At 40.5% G+C, this 19,806-nt stretch overlaps 2 protein-coding genes across 6 annotated transcripts in view; both read left to right on the top strand.

The window, feature by feature from the left end:
• LOC139416691 (lysine-specific demethylase 5B-B-like) overlaps nucleotides 1-12,825 on the top strand; it is a 29,871-nt gene extending 17,046 nt beyond the window's left edge. For all 4 annotated transcript variants that reach the window (XM_071165665.1, XM_071165666.1, XM_071165668.1 and 1 more), the window contains 12 exons: nucleotides 1,718-1,842; nucleotides 2,032-2,182; nucleotides 2,386-2,500; nucleotides 2,658-3,013; nucleotides 6,808-6,946; nucleotides 7,097-7,276; nucleotides 7,398-7,556; nucleotides 7,730-8,179; nucleotides 8,300-8,384; nucleotides 8,596-8,801; nucleotides 10,619-10,873; nucleotides 11,129-12,825. In XM_071165665.1, coding sequence (XP_071021766.1) covers nucleotides 1,718-1,842; nucleotides 2,032-2,182; nucleotides 2,386-2,500; nucleotides 2,658-3,013; nucleotides 6,808-6,946; nucleotides 7,097-7,276; nucleotides 7,398-7,556; nucleotides 7,730-8,179; nucleotides 8,300-8,384; nucleotides 8,596-8,801; nucleotides 10,619-10,873; nucleotides 11,129-11,257 — 2,350 coding nt within the window. In that variant the 3' untranslated portion in view covers nucleotides 11,258-12,825. The remainder of the gene's footprint in view (nucleotides 1-1,717; nucleotides 1,843-2,031; nucleotides 2,183-2,385; nucleotides 2,501-2,657; nucleotides 3,014-6,807; nucleotides 6,947-7,096; nucleotides 7,277-7,397; nucleotides 7,557-7,729; nucleotides 8,180-8,299; nucleotides 8,385-8,595; nucleotides 8,802-10,618; nucleotides 10,874-11,128) is intronic.
• An 8-nt stretch (nucleotides 12,826-12,833) lies between these two features.
• On the top strand, nucleotides 12,834-19,468 carry LOC139416692 (leiomodin 1a (smooth muscle)). 2 transcript variants are annotated; one of them, XM_071165670.1, is made up of 3 exons: nucleotides 12,834-13,226; nucleotides 15,675-17,549; nucleotides 17,790-19,468. In XM_071165670.1, the coding sequence occupies exons 1-3, from the start codon at nucleotides 12,957-12,959 to the stop codon at nucleotides 17,814-17,816; spliced, it is 2,172 nt and encodes a 723-aa protein (XP_071021771.1). In that variant the 5' UTR covers nucleotides 12,834-12,956; the 3' UTR covers nucleotides 17,817-19,468. The 2 variants fall into 2 exon arrangements, with proteins under 2 accessions (XP_071021771.1, XP_071021770.1); XM_071165669.1 differs by having other exon boundaries at nucleotides 15,675-17,624; nucleotides 17,790-17,862.
• The last annotated feature ends 338 nt before the right edge of the window (nucleotides 19,469-19,806 follow it).

Below are 19,806 nucleotides of genomic sequence, written 5' to 3'. Positions count from 1 at the left end.
CTGTCTAATGATCCACGTCACAAAAAGCATTACAAAAGTAAAATCAAAAATAAATAAAACATCTTGGCATTAAATGGAGACGGGAGTTTAGAAGACTGCCTACCCCATATTACAGACGGAAAAACAAAATTACAAAAAAATGATTTCATGTCTTTGGTACATAATTGGTCTAGCCTATACTCAAAAATGCCACTCCATGAGTCTGGGAGAGTACCTATAAGCCTAGGCGATGCTGTTGGTTCATTGATTGTGCACGATAGCTTTAGTGATAGTGTTTTCTTCCATAATTAATAGGCTGACATTACCTTTAGCTGAAAAAAATGTCTTACTATAAAATCATATAAAATAAGGGCATGGGGACTAATAAGCATATCTTGTCAGCTAAATGAACAAGCCTGTGGCTGTAGATATACAGTAGGCCAACTCGTATTCTGTTCTTCTGAAATACATTTTCTTCATATCATAATGTTTCTTTAGACCTTCCTAAAATGTATTAATGGATTTATTGTGACGTGTGGGCTGTATTACATGGATTTATTTTGACTGTGTGGGCTGTATTACATGGATTTATTGCGATGGTGTGGGCTATATTACATGGATTTATTAGACTTTTAAAAATGTAGATGTTCCAAAGGCTGGTATCAGCGGCTTGAATGCAGCATAGCTAATATGCTTGGAGGCCTGAAGATGTATGTGTGTTAATTAACGGTCAATTACCATGAGACCGGCATTGTTTTGCATGACAATAACTGTCTGACAAAATTTCATGACCGCCACAGTCCTATATCAAGGGGTTGTGAAACATTCATACAGACGTAAAGGGGAACCATAGTATTGATTAATGTGAAGGGGGGGTAATAAAAATACAATTTTGGTTAGGTTGCTCACCCGACACCGACAATATAATAATATAATAAAATCTATGTAACTTTAGTGATTTGGTCAAATGTAAAGGAGTAAAAAGTAAGTTACTTCCTTCAGAAATGACTTGAGTAAGAGTACAGGTACTGCCCACAGAGAGTAACTAGAGAAGTACTAGTTTCTCAAAAAACTCAAAGGTCAGTAGTGGGCCAGATTCAAACTCATGCCTACTCTGACGTGTGCTTTTGTCAGCAGCTGTACCCACTGGATCACACAGGTGCTAAAATAAACATTAAGCTATTTTGTCTAATTCTTGCCTTGAACATATAAAACAATTATTTTGTAAAAAAAATACATCAATCCCCCCCAAAAAAATATTGCCTATTTATTATATTCCATATAAGAATTCACACGAGACGCACAGTAGCCTGCTTAGAAAGCTTATTGAACTGATGCACAGTGGACCTGCAGTATAAGTTATTGTATAGCCTACAAACACTGCTTCCAGCTGCCCCCTGGCGGTGATTCTAAATATTAAATATCCTTTCAAATCCTCTTGCTGCATGATTATTTTTGTCCTGTGACGAAATGGCTCATATTAAGATCTGACATCTGTGTCCTGTTCAGTGTGCAGTTGGTGTGAACAACATAAGTACAGGGAGCACATTCAGCAGGGGGAACATTATATGAATGCATACATGATATATTATGTAAACATGTAGAATAAGGAATCATGTCCACTCTATGCAGGACATTTATGTGGTTCTGGTTTTGCCTCAAATATGCAGTGTTCTCTTGTCCACACTGATATGGCTTCAATCTCCACAGATATTTATTTTAGTTTCTCTGCTTGCAGTTATAGATTTACACTGGATGATCTGTACCCCATGATGAACGCGGTGAAGCAGCGAGCTGAGTTCTATGACGAGTGGGCCTCCCACGTGACAGAGACTCTGGAGGCTAAACTGGACAAGAAAAAAAGTGAGAGATGAATTCACCTTGTCTATGTACTTGTCTCCATTAGTAGTGCTTTTTAGTGACGTATTAGGCTTAATATGGGTCCTGGAAACTGGCCCAGAGACTGCAATTAGTAGTGAATTAGGCCTCACACCCTTCTTGTTGTAAAGCACTGTGGCTGTGTAATTAATTATTGTAACCGTCTCTCCTCAGGCTTGTCAGTCTTCCGCTCCCTCATCAATAAATCAGAGTTGAAGATGTTCCCTGACAACGACCTCCTGCGTCAGCTCCGTTTAGTCACACAGGATGCAGAGAAATGCTCCTCAGTTGCCCAGCAGCTACTCAACGGCAAAAGGCAGACCAGGTAACTTACACAGTCCAGTGGAAGAGGAGTACCACTGGTTAATTTTCCTCCCTCGCCGCAAACATGATCCACTATGCCTGTGTCTTTATTGTATTCCTCAATAAACAGTGTTATTCTAATTTTCTCACCAATAATGTATAAACATGTGCATATTGGAGTATGAATCAATATGATTCAAGGTTTGTCATAATTGCTTCTCCCAGGTATCGCTGTGGTGGAGGGAAGACACAGAGCCAGCTGACTGTGGAGGAGCTGAGGTCATTTGTCAGGCAACTGTACAACCTCCCCTGCAGCCTTCCCCAAGCCCCCAAATTAAAGGTATTGTAAGCCAGTGTCTCAATGCCATCATGATATTGAAGCCATTAGAAAACAGGCCTCTGTTTAAATAAATTGATCAGAGGATATTGGAATAAAACAAATCTTAATCGTTTTTTTTTATCATAACTGAATCTGAATTATGTTATATTTTTCTTAGGAGCTCTTGAATTGCATCGAAGACTTCCAGCAACACAGTGAGAAGCTCCTGGCAGATGAGACCACCGGCACAGCAGAGATCCAGAGTCTTTTAGATGTTAGCTTTGACTTTGACGTGGAGCTGCCTGAACTTCCATTACTACGGGAGAGGCTGGCACAAGCCCGCTGGCTAGAGGGGGTGCAGCAGGCCAGCACCCAGCGCTCCACTCTGACCCTGGAGACCATGCGGAGGCTGATAGACCAGGGCGTGGGTCTGACCCCTCACCCCTCTGTGGAGAAGGCCATGGCTCGCCTGCAGGAGCTGCTAACTGTGTCTGAACACTGGGAGGACAAGACCAGCAGCCTCCTCAAGGCCAGGTGAGGGCCTGTACACTGAGGGTTTCTCTTTTACATCTGTAATCTGTAAACCAGGGATTCCAGTTGTTTTTGGAGGGTTGTGTATCTGATTTGAAAGAAGAGACCTACATGTAGTTAAAGGTACTACACAGGATTTATTTTAAAATGTTTGGATTGTAATTTCAGAAAATCTCCATAATATATCTTGCGCTAATCGTGTAATGGTAGTGTTTCACAGTATTATGGTAGTGTTGTGATAGGCTGTGATATTCGCCTATTGATTTCTCCAGCCGGAGTGCCATCTGTTGTCAAACTGGGAAAGCTGGTCTGACTTCTTGGCTGTGTTATCTATTGGAAATATATATTTTCCTGGTTGCTAAAATTCTATACTGTTCCCTCAATTTAAGTACATGTGAGAAAACAAGTACTGAATGGTGTAGGGATTTATTCTGATCACTGTGAAATATCTTTTCAATAACAAAAATGATTGTTTTTTAAGCTGGTGGTCCAGCTTTAAACATCTGTAAAACTATATTTTTTGTTATTGAAAATAAATGTCACAGTGATCACAATAATTCCCTACACCATTCAGTGCTTGTTTTCTCACATGTACTTAAATTGAGCGAACAGTGTAGAATTTTAGCAACCAGGAAATTACAGTGATTTCCACTAGATAACTCAACCACATAGTCAGAATAGCTTTCCCAGTTTGATAACAGATGCCGCTCCGGCGGGAGAAATACATTGGTGAATATCACAGCCAATCAAAACACTGGCGGATAAGTAATACTGTGAAACACTATGATTCCACTAATAGCGCCAGATATGCTATAGACATTTTCTGAAATTACAATGCAAAAATTCTACAGAAATCCTATGTGTAGCACCTTATAAGGTAAACAAATATAAATGGTTTAAGGTCATCTTCTGGTTTTTGTTATTCTGGATCATTTAGACCGTGAGTTTACAAAAATGATCCTCACACAGTGATTCAACTCTGGGTCTTGAATTTGACTGAACTTTCTCTACAAAATGAGCCATGTGGTTAATATCACTTGTATTAAAGCTAGTGAGGTTTTGCTTTAACTAATGTACAAACATTAGCATTGGTGACTAGATTACTGATTTGTACATTAGCAGAACTATGTCAGTGTCCCTGATTTTGCTTCATTTTAATTCCAGCTAGTGCAAAATGCTGCTGCTAGAATATTCAACAAGATCTACAAAAAGTGAGCATGCATATCTAGTTCTGCTTCATCCCATTGGTATCCAGTGCATTTTAATAACCACTGTCACCAGCGTTTTCAAACAGCTTTTTTAATGGCATGGCTCTCCAAGGAATGTGCATCTATTCTGTGCGCTCCACATATCCACGGTTTACCTTTGAGTCTTTTTCAGTCCAGTTTTAAAGGGATAGTTCACCCAAATTACAAAAATACATTGGTTTCCTTACTCTGTAAGCAGTCTATGGACAAGGTATGACAGCAATCCATGCTTTGGTTTAGTTTCCAGCGTTATCCCCAGGATTTTTAACAAGATAGTGCTGCTCCGTACGGCCGGGGGGGAGGCCCAGAGATTTAGTTGTAGTCTTAAAATACCTTTTAGTCTAAGTCACATTTTAGTAATTTCATTCTTTGTTAGTTTTTTATATGTTGTTTAAAACTCTGGACAATTTTTGTCTAGTTTTAGTCAGCCATTTTTGTCACACACTGTTCTTAAAAATATTAATGATGAATATTAATGATGAATATTTAGGCTACCTCTAACTTCCATCTTGTGCACATTCAGATAGTAGGCCTAGTTGGACAAGGTTTTCTCCTCGTATACCTTGGCCGGCAACGTTGATATTATGTCAGATTATAACCAATGCCAGCCATAATCAACCATAAAACCTTGGCTACGGTTAACAATTTACAGCTCAGATTTTTAACCCCATAACTTTCAAGGGGAGTAAATAACAGTGTTTCCTTGAAAAGGGGAGAATTTGAGCTTTTCAAAAATGACAGGACTATTACTGTACTCCTAATATTCAACAAATAGCATTCGTTTTTCCCATAGGAAAAAAGCAACCGCAACTTGCATTAGCAGACCGCGGCACAAGAACGGCAACGCGGATGAATAACAGTGCACATGGGAAAATATAGCTTCTGATGTGATCAAAATAATAGCCTACATGAATGTAAGAGAGAGTAAACATTGATTCCAGTTGAGGTTAGTTACAAGTGAAGTGTCCTGCCTTCGCATCAGTTCAAAAGATTGACGAGTGACTGAAGTGACCTGGGAGCTGTGTGGGAGAGCCGGGCAGATCAGCTCAGACTGCACAACTGAAGGATGTCAATTCTGCCAATGAGAGGATTGCGTGAAATATACTCCATGCATGTTTAGGATTGGACAGAATGGATGAAGAGGAGCTTTGTCAAATTAAATGTCCATTAGTCTTATGCAGATTTTTTTTCTCCTCGTCACATTTTCATAAACTAAAATGAAAATTTTAGTTTTTTTCCATGACATCTAATCAAGTAATTGTCAGAAAAAATTGGTGATTGTCAAGTATGTTTTGTGATTTGTTGATTAAATTATAACTGTTGTTGTCATACCTTATCCATAGACTGCTTACAGGTTAAGGAAATCAGTGTCATTTTGTAATTTGGTTGAGCTATCCCTTTAATTGTCTGCATCTTTCTAAAGCTAGAGTTCATAAAAAAACTCTAGCTCATTTTAGAGCTTAATATGGTGAGAAGTACTGTTCTCTCTATCTCATCAAGGATGGCTGGATAGTTTTGTTTCTTTATGATTTTATTATCAGTATGTTCAACATTTCCTTTATTATAGAATTGTGCAAAGCCCATATCACGGTAACTGTATATGTAGCCTATGCAATGGTTTCAAAGTGTACCATGGTTTCAAGGGGACAGTATAGATAGCCTACCTGTAGTTAACTGCCAAAATAAAGGAAACACCAACAGAAACTGTCTTAATAGGGCGTTGGGCCACCACGAGCCGCCAGAACAGCTTCAATGCTCCTTGCCAAAGATTCTACAAGTGTCTGGAACTGTATTGGAGGGATGCGACGCTATTCTTCCATGAGAAATTCCATTATTTGGTGTTTTGTTGTTGATGGTGGTGGAAAACGTCTCAAACACCACTTCAGAATCTCCCATAAGTGTTCAATTGGGTGACTGAGAGACACACACACACCCTTTAAACCCCCTATGCTTCTTTGAGACCCCTCTTTCAAAGTCACTGATGTATCTTATAGCCATGGTAGCCAAAATAATGGACAACTGGGCATTTTTGTACAAGACCCTAAGCATGCTGGGATGTTAATTGCTTAATTAACTCAGGAACCACTCCTGTGTGGAAGCACCTGCTTTCAATATACTTTGTCTCTCATTTACTCAAATGTTTCCTTTATTTTGTCAGTTGCCTGTATGTGAAGCTACTTACTTACTAAATGATCCATCAGTAGTCAGAGGAAAACGTTGCATGGTTCACAACCATCACAGCAGTTATGTCTGCTTACATCAGAATTATCAAGGGTTAAAGCTTTAATTTACCTTATGTAAAATATGGAGTGAGTAGAAACATATTGTCCAACAAGTGAAGTGAAGTGTCTTAGGAATTGCCCCCAAAAATGATCATGATAGTACATGCATATATTTATTATTAATACGACACCTGAGAAAATGTCTCCATAGTCCATACAGATTGATGAATATGATTTTTAGGCTTCCTGGCAGCTGGATAACTGGGCCCCCTTATGCTGGTGACTGACCAGTCTTCTGACCTAACTGTTGTGTTTTCTACTCCACCAGGCCCCCCCTCTCTATAGAAACCCTCTCTGAAACAGCTGAGAAGGTGGCTGGGATCCCTGCTTACCTCCCCAATTGTCTGATGCTGAAGGACTCCATCAGTAGGGCCAGAGAGTGGCTTCAGGAAGCTGAGGCACTTCAGGTACAGAATAATACAACAGGTTTTCATACAGATGTCAGTTGAATAATATTTTTTTATACATGACTTTCATAGAAACAATGCTTCCAGGTTGACATGTTACAATGTGTCAACTTTATGTATAGAAAACTTGAATTCTGTGGACTCTTTCAGGATGAAGATTCCATTCCATTGTTTTACAACCTCTCTGATATGGTTATTCGAGGACAAGACATCCCAGTCCAGCTTGGCCCTCTAAAGCAGCTGGAGTCTCTGATGGCAGAGGTGCAGGCCTGGAAAGAGTCTGCAGCTAAAACTTTCCTCATGAAAAACTCTCACTTCAATCTGCTTGAGGTAATGTTCTAATGGCTGTAATGCACCACTCTCTGAAAGTTCCATGAGTGATGTACAGTATATAGCAGTTTATTTCCCAGAAATGCAGTCATTAGAATTCATAGTTTGTTCTTGTCCACAGGTTCTGTGTCCAAGATGTGAAGTTGAAGCAGGTTCTCCGAAAAGGAAGTCCAAAAAAGCTAAAGACATCACTCAGCACAGCAAGAAGAAGATGGTGAAGCTTGACTGTCTCAGTGATGTGGAAAAAGCCCTCTCAGAGACCAAGGACTCTGCTTCTGCTGTAAGTACACCTACACTCTCAACTTAATATATATATATTTTTTACTCAATTTAAAGAGTGCGGACCTTCTCTTTCTCTACTTTTTGTACACTAGTACTGGATATGTGCTCTACCTCAATTCATGTTGGACATGAAATTATATGAATTCAAATGTTTTTACATTTCTTTACCAGCTGGCAACTCTCGGGGAGCTGCGGTTACAGGAGATGGTGGTCCTCTCCTCCCTCCGGGCAGCTAACGAGTCCAAGCTCCTTCCCACGGCAGACTGCATGGACCTGAAGGTGTGTGTGTGTCAGAATCCCCCCATGGGAGCCATGTTACAGTGTGAGCTCTGCCGGGATGCCTTCCACAGCGTGTGTGTGAGGGCTTCCTCAGACTCCCGTTCAGCCCAGGCCTGGCTGTGCCCGCACTGCAGACGCTCTGAGAAGCCCTCCCTAGACAAGGTCCTGCCCTTGCTGGCATCGCTGCAGCGTATCCAGGTGCGTCTGCCGGAAGGGGATGCACTTCACTATTTGGTTGAGAGAACAGTCAGCTGGCAACAGCGTGCACGACAGGTCTCTTCCTCCTGTGGACTACCCGACCTGGAGGAGAGCTTTGCAACTCCACCATCTACGGATGGAAAGGTCAGTCAGTCATACCCCTCTTCTGAATTGTAGAGTTATCTATCCATTTTAAAGTGATAATTCTGAGTAAGAAACCATTATAATGCTAAATGACCAGATTTTTTAAAAATGTTTATACAGCCAACATGTTTAACTCCAGAGTGGAACAGGACAACTCATGATCAGATGGTCTTCTACACCGAGCAAAGATGCATTCCTCTGCAAGGTCAGTTCTGTGGTATAAAGCAGTGTTGTATAATCATTTTTAAATCATATCACCAACTGGGCTTCTTGATAACATTATTTTATTGATTAGTTAATTAATTTAGTATTTGAAATGCACTCTACTGATGACTACTGATTTATTTAAGCATCTACAGTAGGTTGTAGACATTACCTTTTACATGAACAACCTGGCGTGTGCTGTGCTGCTGCAGATCTTAGTGTGGAGCTGGAGGAGTTGATGGTGGAAGGGCTCCTGCTGCAGGTGTCTCTTCCAGAGATCACACAGCTCTACCATGTGTTACTGAACGGGCTGAAAACGCATCATACCAACGAACGCACGTCACTGCAAGATGACGACCCCTCAGACTGTGACAAACTCAAGCAGTGCAACTCTCAGGGAAAAAGCTTTCCACAAAAGGTTTGTGAGCATGCCTGCTATCAAATACATTTCATTCAATTATACTGTTGAAGAAGGAAGTTTACATACACTTAGGTTGGAGTCATTAAAACTCGTTTTTCAACCACTCCACAAATTTCTTGTTAACAAACTATAGTTTTGGCAAGTCGGTTAGGACATCTACTTTGTGCATGACACAAGTCATTTTTCCAACAATTGTTTACAGACAGAGTATTTCACTTATAATTCACTGTATCACAATTCCAGTGGGTCAGAAGTTTACATACGCTAAGTTGACATACCTTCAAACTCAGTACCTCTTTGCTTGACATCATGGGAAAATCAAAAGAAATCAGCCAAGACCTCAGAAAGAAAATTGTAGACCTCCACAAGTCTGGTTCAATGCCTGAAGGCACCACGTTCATCTGTACAAACAATAGTACGCAAGTATAAACACCATGGGACCACGCAGCTGTCATATACCACTCAGGAAGGAGACGTGTTCTGTCTTCTAGAGAGGAACTTACTTTGGTGACAAAAGTGCAAATCAATCCCAGAACAACAGCAAAGGACCTTGTGAAGATGCTGAAGGAAACCGTTACAAAAGTATCTATATCCACAGTAAAACGAGTCCTATATTGACATAACCTGAAAGGCCGCTCAGCAAGGAAGAAGCCACTGCTCCAAAACCGCTATAAAAAAGCCAGACTACGGTTTGCAACTGCACGTGGGGACGAAGATCGTACTTTTTGGAGAAATGTCCTCTGGTCTGATGAAACAAAAATAGAACTGTTTGGCCATAATGACCTTTTTTTAATAAGTACAAATATTTCACCTTTATTTAACCAGGTAGGGTAGTTGAGAACAAGTTCTAAAGCAAAGCAGTGTGACACAGACAACAACACAGAGTTACACATGCAATAACATGGAATAAACAATAAACATGCCAATAACACAATAAACAAGTCAATGACCATCGTTATGCTTGGAGGAAAAAGAGGAGGCTTGCCAGCCGAAGAACACCATCCCATCCGTGAAGCACGGAGTTGGTAGCATCATGTTGTGGGGTGCTTTGCTGCAAGGTGCCCTTCACAAAATAGATGGCATCATGAGGGAGAAATTGTGTGGGTATATTGAAGCAACATCTCAAGATGTCAGTCAGGAGTTAAAGCTTAGTTGCAAATGGGTCTTCCAAATGGACAATGACCCCAAGCATACTTCCAAAATTGTGGCAAAATGGCTTAAGGACAACAAAGTCAAGGTATTGGAGTGGCCATCACAAAGCCCTGACCTCAATCCTATAGAAAATTTGTGGGCAGAACTGAAAAAGCGTGTGCGTGCAAGGAGGCCAACAAACTTGACTCAGTTACACCAGCTCTGTCGGGAGGAATGTGCCAAAATTCACCCAACTTATTGTGGGAAGCTTGTGGAAGGCTACCCAAAACATTTGACCCAAGTTAAACAATTTAAAGGCAATGCTACCAAATACTAATTGAGTGTATATAAACTTCTGAACCACTGGGAATGTGATGAAAGAAATAAAAGCGGAAATAAATTAATCATTCTCTCTACTATTATTCTGACATTTCACATTCTTAAAATAAAGTGGTGATCCTAACTGACCTAAAACAGGGAAGTTTAACTAGGATTAAATGTCAGGAATTGTGAAAAACTGAGTTTAAATGTATATGGCTAAGGTATAAGTACACTTCAGACTTCAACTGTATATATTTGTATGATTGAAAAGTATTGGTTTATTACTGTTACGACGGTATCACGACTGTTGAAAAGAAGAAATACATTTTACTTAGTTTAAGAGGTGTTTTTAATCTCTTCAGGATGGGTTGAGAAAGGAAGGAGTGAACGGAGCAGAGAAGAAGGCTAAGCGACGCCTGGAGAGGGAGGCTGTAGAGCCAGAGCGCAGGGACAAGGCCAAGAAGCTCCAGAACAAGAGGCAGAAAATGAACAAAGACAAGAACCTGGAACGCAAGGCGGCGTCGACCTCCTCGTCTCACTCCGACTTCTCCCAGTCAGATGACTCTGAAGAGGAGATGTGTCCAGCAGAGGGATGCCAGCAACCAGAAGGAGATGAGGTCAGTTTAACTTTTTTGATAAATCACTCACTGACAAGATAACAATAAAAGATAAGCAATACTTTAATTGACAACCTTATTGACTGACTAGTAGAGTGTTGGTGTTTAAATAAAGGAGAGAGGGACAGAATGCCTAGCAGTTTGTTTGTAGAAGAGATTGTAAAATGTACTGAATGTTCAGTTCCTTGTCTGACTTATGTCACTTGGGTTAGATTTTATTTGAGATTTATTTATTTGCCTTTTGATTTATTTCAGGTCGACTGGGTCCAGTGTGATGGCAGCTGTAACCAGTGGTTCCACCAGGTCTGTGTGGGTGTGACAGCCGAGCTGGCTGAGAAAGAAGACTATGTGTGTGACAACTGCACAATTAGCGATGGTCGCTGAGGAAATGAGAAGGGACTGGATGGGGAGTTTACTCCGTTAGCAACTCAGTCACACAAGTCAGGATGTGTCACAGACCCTGCCCTCATACCCCCCAACCCAGCCCTTCATGTCCCCATCCCCTTTGTAACAACGGTGCTATCTGCTCTTTATTGGGTTGTTGTCCAGAACTATACTGCTTGGTTACTTTTTTTGTATTTTACCTATTTTTCTTTCCTCCTCTGATCTGTTGGTTGTTGTGACAGAATGTGGATCAGTGTGATGCATGGGTTTCCATTGCATTGGGTGGCGCAAAGGAGTCAAACAATAAGTTACCCTGTAAAGATCAAAGGGGGTGTGGTATATGGCCAATATACAATGGCTAAGGGCTGTTCTTATGCATGACGCAATGTGGAGTGCCTGTATACAGCTCTTAGCCGTGGTATATTGGCCATATACCACAAACCCCTGAGGTGTCTTATTGGTATTATAAACTGGTTACCAATGTAATTAGCTAGAACAGTAAACAAGTAATTTTGTGTCATACCAGTGATATATTGTATGATATATCACGGCTTTCAGCCAATCAGCATTCAGGGCTTGAACCACACAGTTTTTATGTCTGATATACCACTGCTCTCAGCCAATCAGCATTCAGGACCCAAACTACCCAGTTTATAATACAGTATATTGTACATGGAACTTCCTTGCATACAAAACCAGAGACTCAGAGGATGTGGGTTAAGGTCCCCTTCTTCCCCCTCCCCCTTAAAAAAATATATAAATAATGTAATAGAAAGAACTGTATTTTTCAGGAAACCCAGTGCTTAGTACATGCATCTGAATAATATAATTATTCAGACAATTTTGGAAGACTGTTTTATTTATCTGAGGAATAATGTTTGTCTCAATTGATTTCAATGGGTTGGTCTCTGAACTATGTGTTGGTGCTTTTAGCAATGGTTTGATGTACAGAAACAAAGTGTATATGCTGTAGGGTAAGTTACAGTTGTGGACTAGCAATGTAGCAGACAGAAGGAACCCTATCAACTGCCACATGTGTGCTTGGGTGGGTTACTTTGGGAAGGAAGGGAGAGGGGTCGTTTGACATTGCAGTTTATATTGTGGAATAAAAACATTTTTGTTCTAATAGCAAAGGGAAGGTTTTCATATTTTCATTTGGTCCACTGGATCACCTCATATCAACACTATAGCATGTAGTAAAAACTCATAAAAGCAGACTTATTACATGATGAATGCATGAGGGTACTTAGTGTTTGGTCAAACTCTGATTTAAAGAATCTGAAATACATTTGCATTGACATAATAGGCTACAAAAGTATAATTATCTTTTGATGACATGTACAATCATTCTTATAATGGGGCCATACAGCATAGAGACGATTAATAACTGTCATTTTGCATTTTTCGCTTGTGTTGTCATATGGCTTCAGTCCAGCTCCAGTGCTCTGATCTCAAATTGGGCATTGAGCTAAACAGTTCTTCTGAGAGGCGGTCCAGGCAGTCTGATAGGCCAGTACCCTCTCTTTGTCCAAACTATTTCAATCGCATTGAAATCCCATTTCAAATAGATACTGGTGAGGTCAATGAACCTGAACTTAGTGTACCAATATAATACAACTATTATTGTCAAAGGTATTTTTGAGACCAGCAGTGCAAATTACTCATCGAGTTGCGCAACAGGACATTTTTGTGGGAAATAATGTCGAGGAGGAAAGTGCGGAATCAACGCCCCGCCGAGAGCGAGGAGGACTCCGATATTGACAACCTGTTAGCCGCTCTGACACTCGCGGAGGTGGAAGAGCTGCAGAGCGAACTGACCGTTATTGACCCGGATCCAACTGTGCCAGTCGGACTCCGGCAGAAGAACCAGACAGACAAGCAGCCGTCAATAAAATACAATAGGGGGGCAATGCTTGACTACTGTGAGCGCGAAACCAAGAAACTCATTCAAAGGGAGCTGTCCTTTGAGGTATGATGACACTGTTTCCGCCAATGTCATTGTTAACTGTGCGTAAAGGGCCGTTTCTAACCGAGAAAGCAAATGCAATAGTTAGAGTTTCTTGCTGTTTGAAACCTGAAGAGGTGTTATTACAGTAGGAATAGTGTAGTCTAGATGTAGCTGTCAATCGAATACTTCAAGTACCAATTTGACAGTTTATTAAAGTGCCCAAGTATATCAGGACCCTGGCTTCCAGACATGGTGCAGTGATTTCAGGATTCAACATCAGGGATGATGGGGGTTATCAGGCAGATGAAGATACTATTGTGGGCAATGTTTCACAAACTTAAAATATAACTTCTGTCTCTTCTGGAAATAAATAAATAATAATTGTATGGAGTTCGACAGAAGTGGGGATACAGATAGATGTATGATTATGTAGTACATGCTGTAATGATCAGGGTGTAATCCTATATAGGTTGTTTTTTCATGAAAGTAAATATGAGATACCACACAGGTCTCAGATCTTGACTATGACAATACCACTATTTCATATAGTTAATTTGTTTTAAAATGCCACAGTGATATCCTAATAATAATTAAGAAGCTTAGACACTGAGCTTATCTGTTCATGTATGTTGGCACCCAGCTGTTGGATATAGGCTCCAACAGCTGGCCGGTAAGGAAACATAAGCCCTGTTGAAACAGTCATGTGTGTAGAGACTAATGAGATGTCTTGTTGTTTGAAAAGGATCCAGAGCAGGGGTACAGAGGACCCAGTTTGAACAGGCAAAATCCTCCCTCTGAACAGTTGCTAGGCAGTGCAATTTGTATTATAAACAAATGAGCCCCTGGAGCCCTGAAGAAAAAAGACACTACATAATCTTTCTTAATTTCTTATAATTTTCTTTTCAGCACACAAACAAGACTAGGAGAAGTGTTTTCATTACTTTGCAACAAGTAATGTGATGAAGGTGTTATGTGATTACTGGGATTTTGAGTCCGAGTGTGTATTTGAGGGAATACAATTCTGTTGAGTGTATGTAATTGATTTTACATGTGCTATCTCAGGATCTAAATGTATTTCATTGACAAGTATATTGACCACTATACCATGCCATGTATAAATAGCAGGATATGTGATTCTAGCTATTCAAATGTTAACTAGACTGCTACATAATTAGTTATAAATACTAAATGATCCATCCTACAAAGCTGTACATGGGCCTCTGTGGTGTAGACCTTCTGCATGGTGTTTTCATAAAGCCCCTTGAAATCTGGTTTTGGTGAAAAGGGTAAGAGACAGGCTCATAGAATAATGAGTCTTGCTAATGCTGGCATGCTGGTTCCAGTTCTAAGACAAATTAAATTCCAGAGCGAACGTTCCTCTCGCTCTGACCCATACTGCCTTTTAAGGAAACATCTGCCAGAGTTACTTACACAGTGGCTTACAGATCCCTACAGACGTTTCAGCCTGTAAGGGATGCAAAAACCCTGATTCCTATATGCAAGATATACAATTTTACAAAACAAATAGATGGTGCTCGTAGAGGCAATGTTCCATCGGTTTTACGTAGGCTGTTAAGGACATAAACATTCCAGATGCATTCTGAAAATATTTCCAAACTGACAAAAACATACATAGATGTTACATTCTTTATTAAATAATGAATACTAGACTACACACTAGCAATTCAGAGGGGCTGGGTTAAATGCGGAAGACACATTGTATGCATTCAGTTGTACAACTGACTAGGTTTCCCCCTTTCCCTTTCCTTCCCTACATCGTGAATTGCTTACAAGAAAATGTGTAGTATACTGTAGAATACTATATTACACACTGTAGTATCCCTTGATCATGTGTAGTGCTTATTAGAATGTTGTAAATACTACAGTATTATCCACACAAAACACTATAATCAATACTACAGTAATGTCCACAAAAACACTTTTTTAACTGTAGTAAATACTTCATTATTTAATTAGCATATATCTATTCCCCTCCCCCATACTGCAATTTGTGACACCCTTAACTGGAAAATCTACATGCCAAGTATAGACCATAAATTGTATCCCTACAGGTTATAGAAAAGAGCAGAAGCTCTAACTATTTCTCCAGTAGATCTCCTGAAGGACAAAGATTCCATTTCTATGTCGAAGATAATAAAACAAAAACACTACAGTAATGTCCACAAAAACACTACAGTAAATACTACGATATAGTACAGTCTGCAAAACACTACAGTAAATACTACATTCATTACTATATTATATACTACATATACTACAGTTATTTTACAACAGTATTTACACTAAAGTGAACTGTAAACACTACAGTATTTACAAGTGTTTTTGCAGACTTAAAAAAAACACTACAGTGAATACTATACTATTTATACCATAGTATACTATAGTATTTTTTTCATGTGGGCTTGTATGATAAATGCAACTATCTTTCTTATGTTCCTGATACTGAAGGAGCCAACAACTGACAGAGTGAAACGGGAACGCCTGAAGAAGATGGGGAAGAGCTGTGATAGTTTCTTCTACTTCAAGTCAGATGACCAGGATGACCAGGATGTCATGGACCTAAACTTCTCTGCTGTGGAGACCCCTAAGGAGGACATATCCAAGGACGAAGAGGAAAAACCTCAGAGCAAGAACTTGAAGGGTGAGGGAGGGAGTGGAGTGGGAAATGAGGAAAGGCCACATAGTAGGTTAGGGGGAGATGAGGACAAAGACCATGAAAAAAAGGAAGATAAGATTGTTGAAAAAATGAATGAAGTACAGGTTGAAGAAAATGAGAAAAAGGAGGAGTGCATAAAAAAGGAGAAGGGTAGTAACAAAACACTTGATCTTATCTCAAAATTACAACCAAAAAAAGAAGATACAAAAGAAAAGGAGCAAAAAGATATCAGAAAAAAGACCGTCTCTAAAACCAAGGATCTGATTTCAAAGCTTCAAGGGCATGCTGATAAAGACGATACTAAGGAGAAAGAGAAGAAAGAAAAACCTAAAAAAATTAAGGATAGCAAGATCGCAAGAGGAATTTTCTCTAAAGTAGAGGAAAAGCAGAAAGAACTCAGGGGTACTGAGGTGAAGGAAAAGAGGAATAATGAGAAGGACAAAGATAGCGAAAACACCAAATCACACAGGAAACCAAGTAGAGTCCAGGATGAGACACAGATAGACAGTAAAAACAGTAAAGCCAGCAATGTAAACCTAGAGAACAGTAGTAGGGAAGAACGCTCAGCTGGTGAAGTCATGGAGGGAGGCGAGGAGGACGAGGAGGCCAGCATGTTTGATGAGCTCCTTGAGCATGTCAGAAAAGACGACCCTTTAATGACCGAGCTCAATGTCAACAACTCAGACGTCATCAAGACCCACACCCTCATCCAGTTTGCAGAGGCACTACAACACAACACACATGTCAAGACGTTTGCTTTAGCCAACACCCGAGCTGACGACCATGTGGCTTATGCCATTGCTGGCACTCTGCGGAACAACACGTCTCTGACCAACGTCATCCTTGACTCCAACCACCTCACTGGCAAGGGAATTTTGGCCGTGGTACACGCCTTAGAGAAAAATGTAACCATCACTGAACTGCGTTTCCACAACCAGCGACACATCTGTGGAGGCAAGACAGAGATGGAGATGGCCAATGTATTGAGAAACAACACCAGGTTGCTGAAGCTGGGCTACGGCTTTGAACTGGCCGGCCCAAGGATGACCATGACCAACATCCTGAGTCGGAACATGGACCTGCAGAGGCAACGTCGACTGGAGGAGAAGAAACAAGCACAAGCCCAGCCATCCCAGCAGCCTCAGCCATACCAGCCAACACGTCAGACACCACAAGCACAGACCAACACAAAAAAGAACACATTGCCTTTGGGGAAGTTTTCTTGCAAATCTTCAACTCAACCCCAATCCAAGTCTGTTGGTGAGACTAAGAGGACAGGAAACCTCCTGAAAACATCTCCCTTTTTGTCCCCCCCTAACCCCTCACCTGAACCCTTCCACAAGGGGAGCTCCAAAGCTGTGGGTAAGCTAAACCCTAAGGCTTGGGGTAGTAGGTCTGGACCAGGGTCTACAACACCTCCACCTCAGGCTGGGGATGGTGTATCTGGTCCTGGGTCTACACCACCTCCACCTCATGCTCTTAAGGCTGGCCGATCTGGACCAGCTCCACCTCCTCCCCCTGCCCCAGTGTTGGAGGGCCTAAGGAAAGCCCTCATGCCTGCCTCACAGAGAAAACTCAACGGGCAGACTTCACGCCACGGAGAGAGGAACACTAGGGACCAGTTGCTGGACTCCATTCGCAACAGCACAATGAAAGCTCTAAAAAAGGTTGGAACAGGAGAGGAGTGGAAGTTGTTTGTGAAAGCAGCATCCTAATAATATCAATACAATGTTATTAATGTGGTGAGCAGCCAACAGTATGAGGAATGACAGGAATTTTGATTACATCTGTAGACTGTAAATTACTGTAACATCTATATGAATCCAGCATTTCCCTTGAAATTACAGTCAGGAAGAATGTAGTGCATTGGTAAATAAATTAAATCTAAATATTTTACTCTCTGGCAGGTTGATGTTCCAAAGCTGCTTCAATAAAGGTGGGGATGACAGCAAGAAGAGGTTGGACTTGATACAAAAACAGAACAGCATTTGTTTTACAGTAGTAGACCGGGGTGAAGCCCTGCCTCTGTTGGTGCTGCTGAGATATGGAGAGATATCTGATCCAGTTGGTACTTCGAGCCAGAAGGTGGTTATGGTTGTTTGTAATCATACAAAGTGAAAGCATCTTAGGCTACATTGCCTGCTGACTTCAGTCTCCCTCAGTTGAATCTCTCCCTCCTGTTCTCCCGAGATAACCATATTTGGTCATTGCATTGAAGATACAGTATGACGTAAGAATAACTCCTCTGTTCTTTTTAATTACTGGATGATGGCCAGTTGGATGTCCTGCTCTTTCATGTGAGTCTGTCTAGCGAAGAGGTGGGGAGAATGGGGGAGGTGCACGGTGGAAAGGGAATAGTTCAAAGGGGACGAGCAACTGGAAGGAAATGCTTACACATTGCAAGTCACCATATTTTCCTATTTTCAACAGTTATGTGGCCATAAGCGCAATGAACGAGGGCATTTGTTTGATGTTTAAAGACCATTTTCCACTGTCACTGTCAAAAGATGTAATTAAACATTTAACCAAACACATACTGTAGCTAGTATTGAACTCACAACTTGTATATGAAGTGCGTGTGGGTTCATAATCTGGTCAATGTGTAATATAACAGCAGCCAATCTCTCTGTTAGTTGTCCATAGGGATACCAACTGCTTACAACATGCATGTATGAGGCACTTCCCTAGAGCTGGCAGGACACTTCTTGAACTTTGCAAGCATTTAACTATGATGTATTGTGTCCTGAGAGGGAAGGGAATATATTTTGGGAATAGTTAGTGCTATCTGGGATCCGTGGGACATCCAGTCCCTACCCTAAATCCTAACCCCAACCTTAACTCTTACCTTAAGCATTTTACATTTCATCTTCAATGGGGTAGTTGAAATAGCAAAACTCCCAGATAGCAAGGACCTTTTGAGAAGGTTTTGAGAATGTTGTGTTTTGAATATACTCATGGGGTGTACCATACAGATGTTTTAAGTCATGACAATATACCAAGACCATTCTGAAATGTATTTACCGAACCAAACAAAACATATTAATATGTCTGGTTTCGAGAATGCATCCGATAGCTAATAGCCAGGTCATTAAATTCCTCCAGATGAACAATTGTGGAATATTCCGTCTGTTTTAGATGTCTACATCCGCCTTATAGAGGCTTTTGATTCAACAAAACTAGCTCCTGTCTGTAGCACTTCCTTCCTGAAATGTTGCAATCCGTTTATATTTTTCACTTCCTTAGGTAAGACAAAAACAGCCCTGAGCCACTGCAAATGATGCTGGTCAATGGAGACTGATACGGTGACAGTAAGGGCATTCGGGAGAAAAGTGGGTCTGTCCTCACATGTAGAGTATCTGTGGTGAAATTATTTTACAACTGAAAACATGAAAATCTATCTGAAGTTTCTCCTTTACTTGCCAGGTGAGATTTTAATACTCAGATACAATTGCAGACACTTTTTGTTATTGTAGATTTGCTGTTGTTGTTGATTACAATTGCAGAAATCTTTTGTTGTTGTTGATTATTTTATTTGTGAAAGAGACCACTGCATACTGCAAATTTTATAGAATAAAACTCTACCAAACAATTTTGTTTTTATTATTTATTTCATGTTTCAACTATTTGTTTTTATACCGATAAAAAATAACATTGTTTTTCTATTTTTTCAAGTTCTATGCTGTGATGCAAAATTGAGCAAATTTGGAGCGCACGGATATGAAGGTGGAGCTTTAGACATTGAGTGTTCATATCCAGATGGATATCAATATAAACCCAAATACTTGTGTCGCCATCCCTGTTCCAACAGTGACATTCTCATCAGAAGTGTGAAGGGTGAAGCATTTGTCCCAGTAGGAAGATTTTCAGTGTATGACAATGTCCATGGATGTACTTTCATTGTCAGCATCCAAAACCTGGAATTAC

This window comes from Oncorhynchus clarkii, chromosome 9, assembly GCF_045791955.1.
Source record: "Oncorhynchus clarkii lewisi isolate Uvic-CL-2024 chromosome 9, UVic_Ocla_1.0, whole genome shotgun sequence".
Lineage (NCBI taxonomy): Eukaryota > Metazoa > Chordata > Actinopteri > Salmoniformes > Salmonidae > Oncorhynchus > Oncorhynchus clarkii.
This window is presented reverse-complemented; position numbering and strand designations above follow the sequence as displayed.

What these genes read in the sequence shown, in the direction of transcription:
- LOC139416692 (XM_071165669.1), top strand. Translation starts at nt 12,957, where the DNA reads ATGTCGAGGAGGAAAGTGCGGAATCAACGCCCCGCCGAGAGCGAGGAG. An exon ending in AAAGGGAGCTGTCCTTTGAG is followed by an intron (nt 13,227 to 15,674) that starts GTATGATGACAC and finishes CTGATACTGAAG; the next exon opens with GAGCCAACAACTGACAGAGT.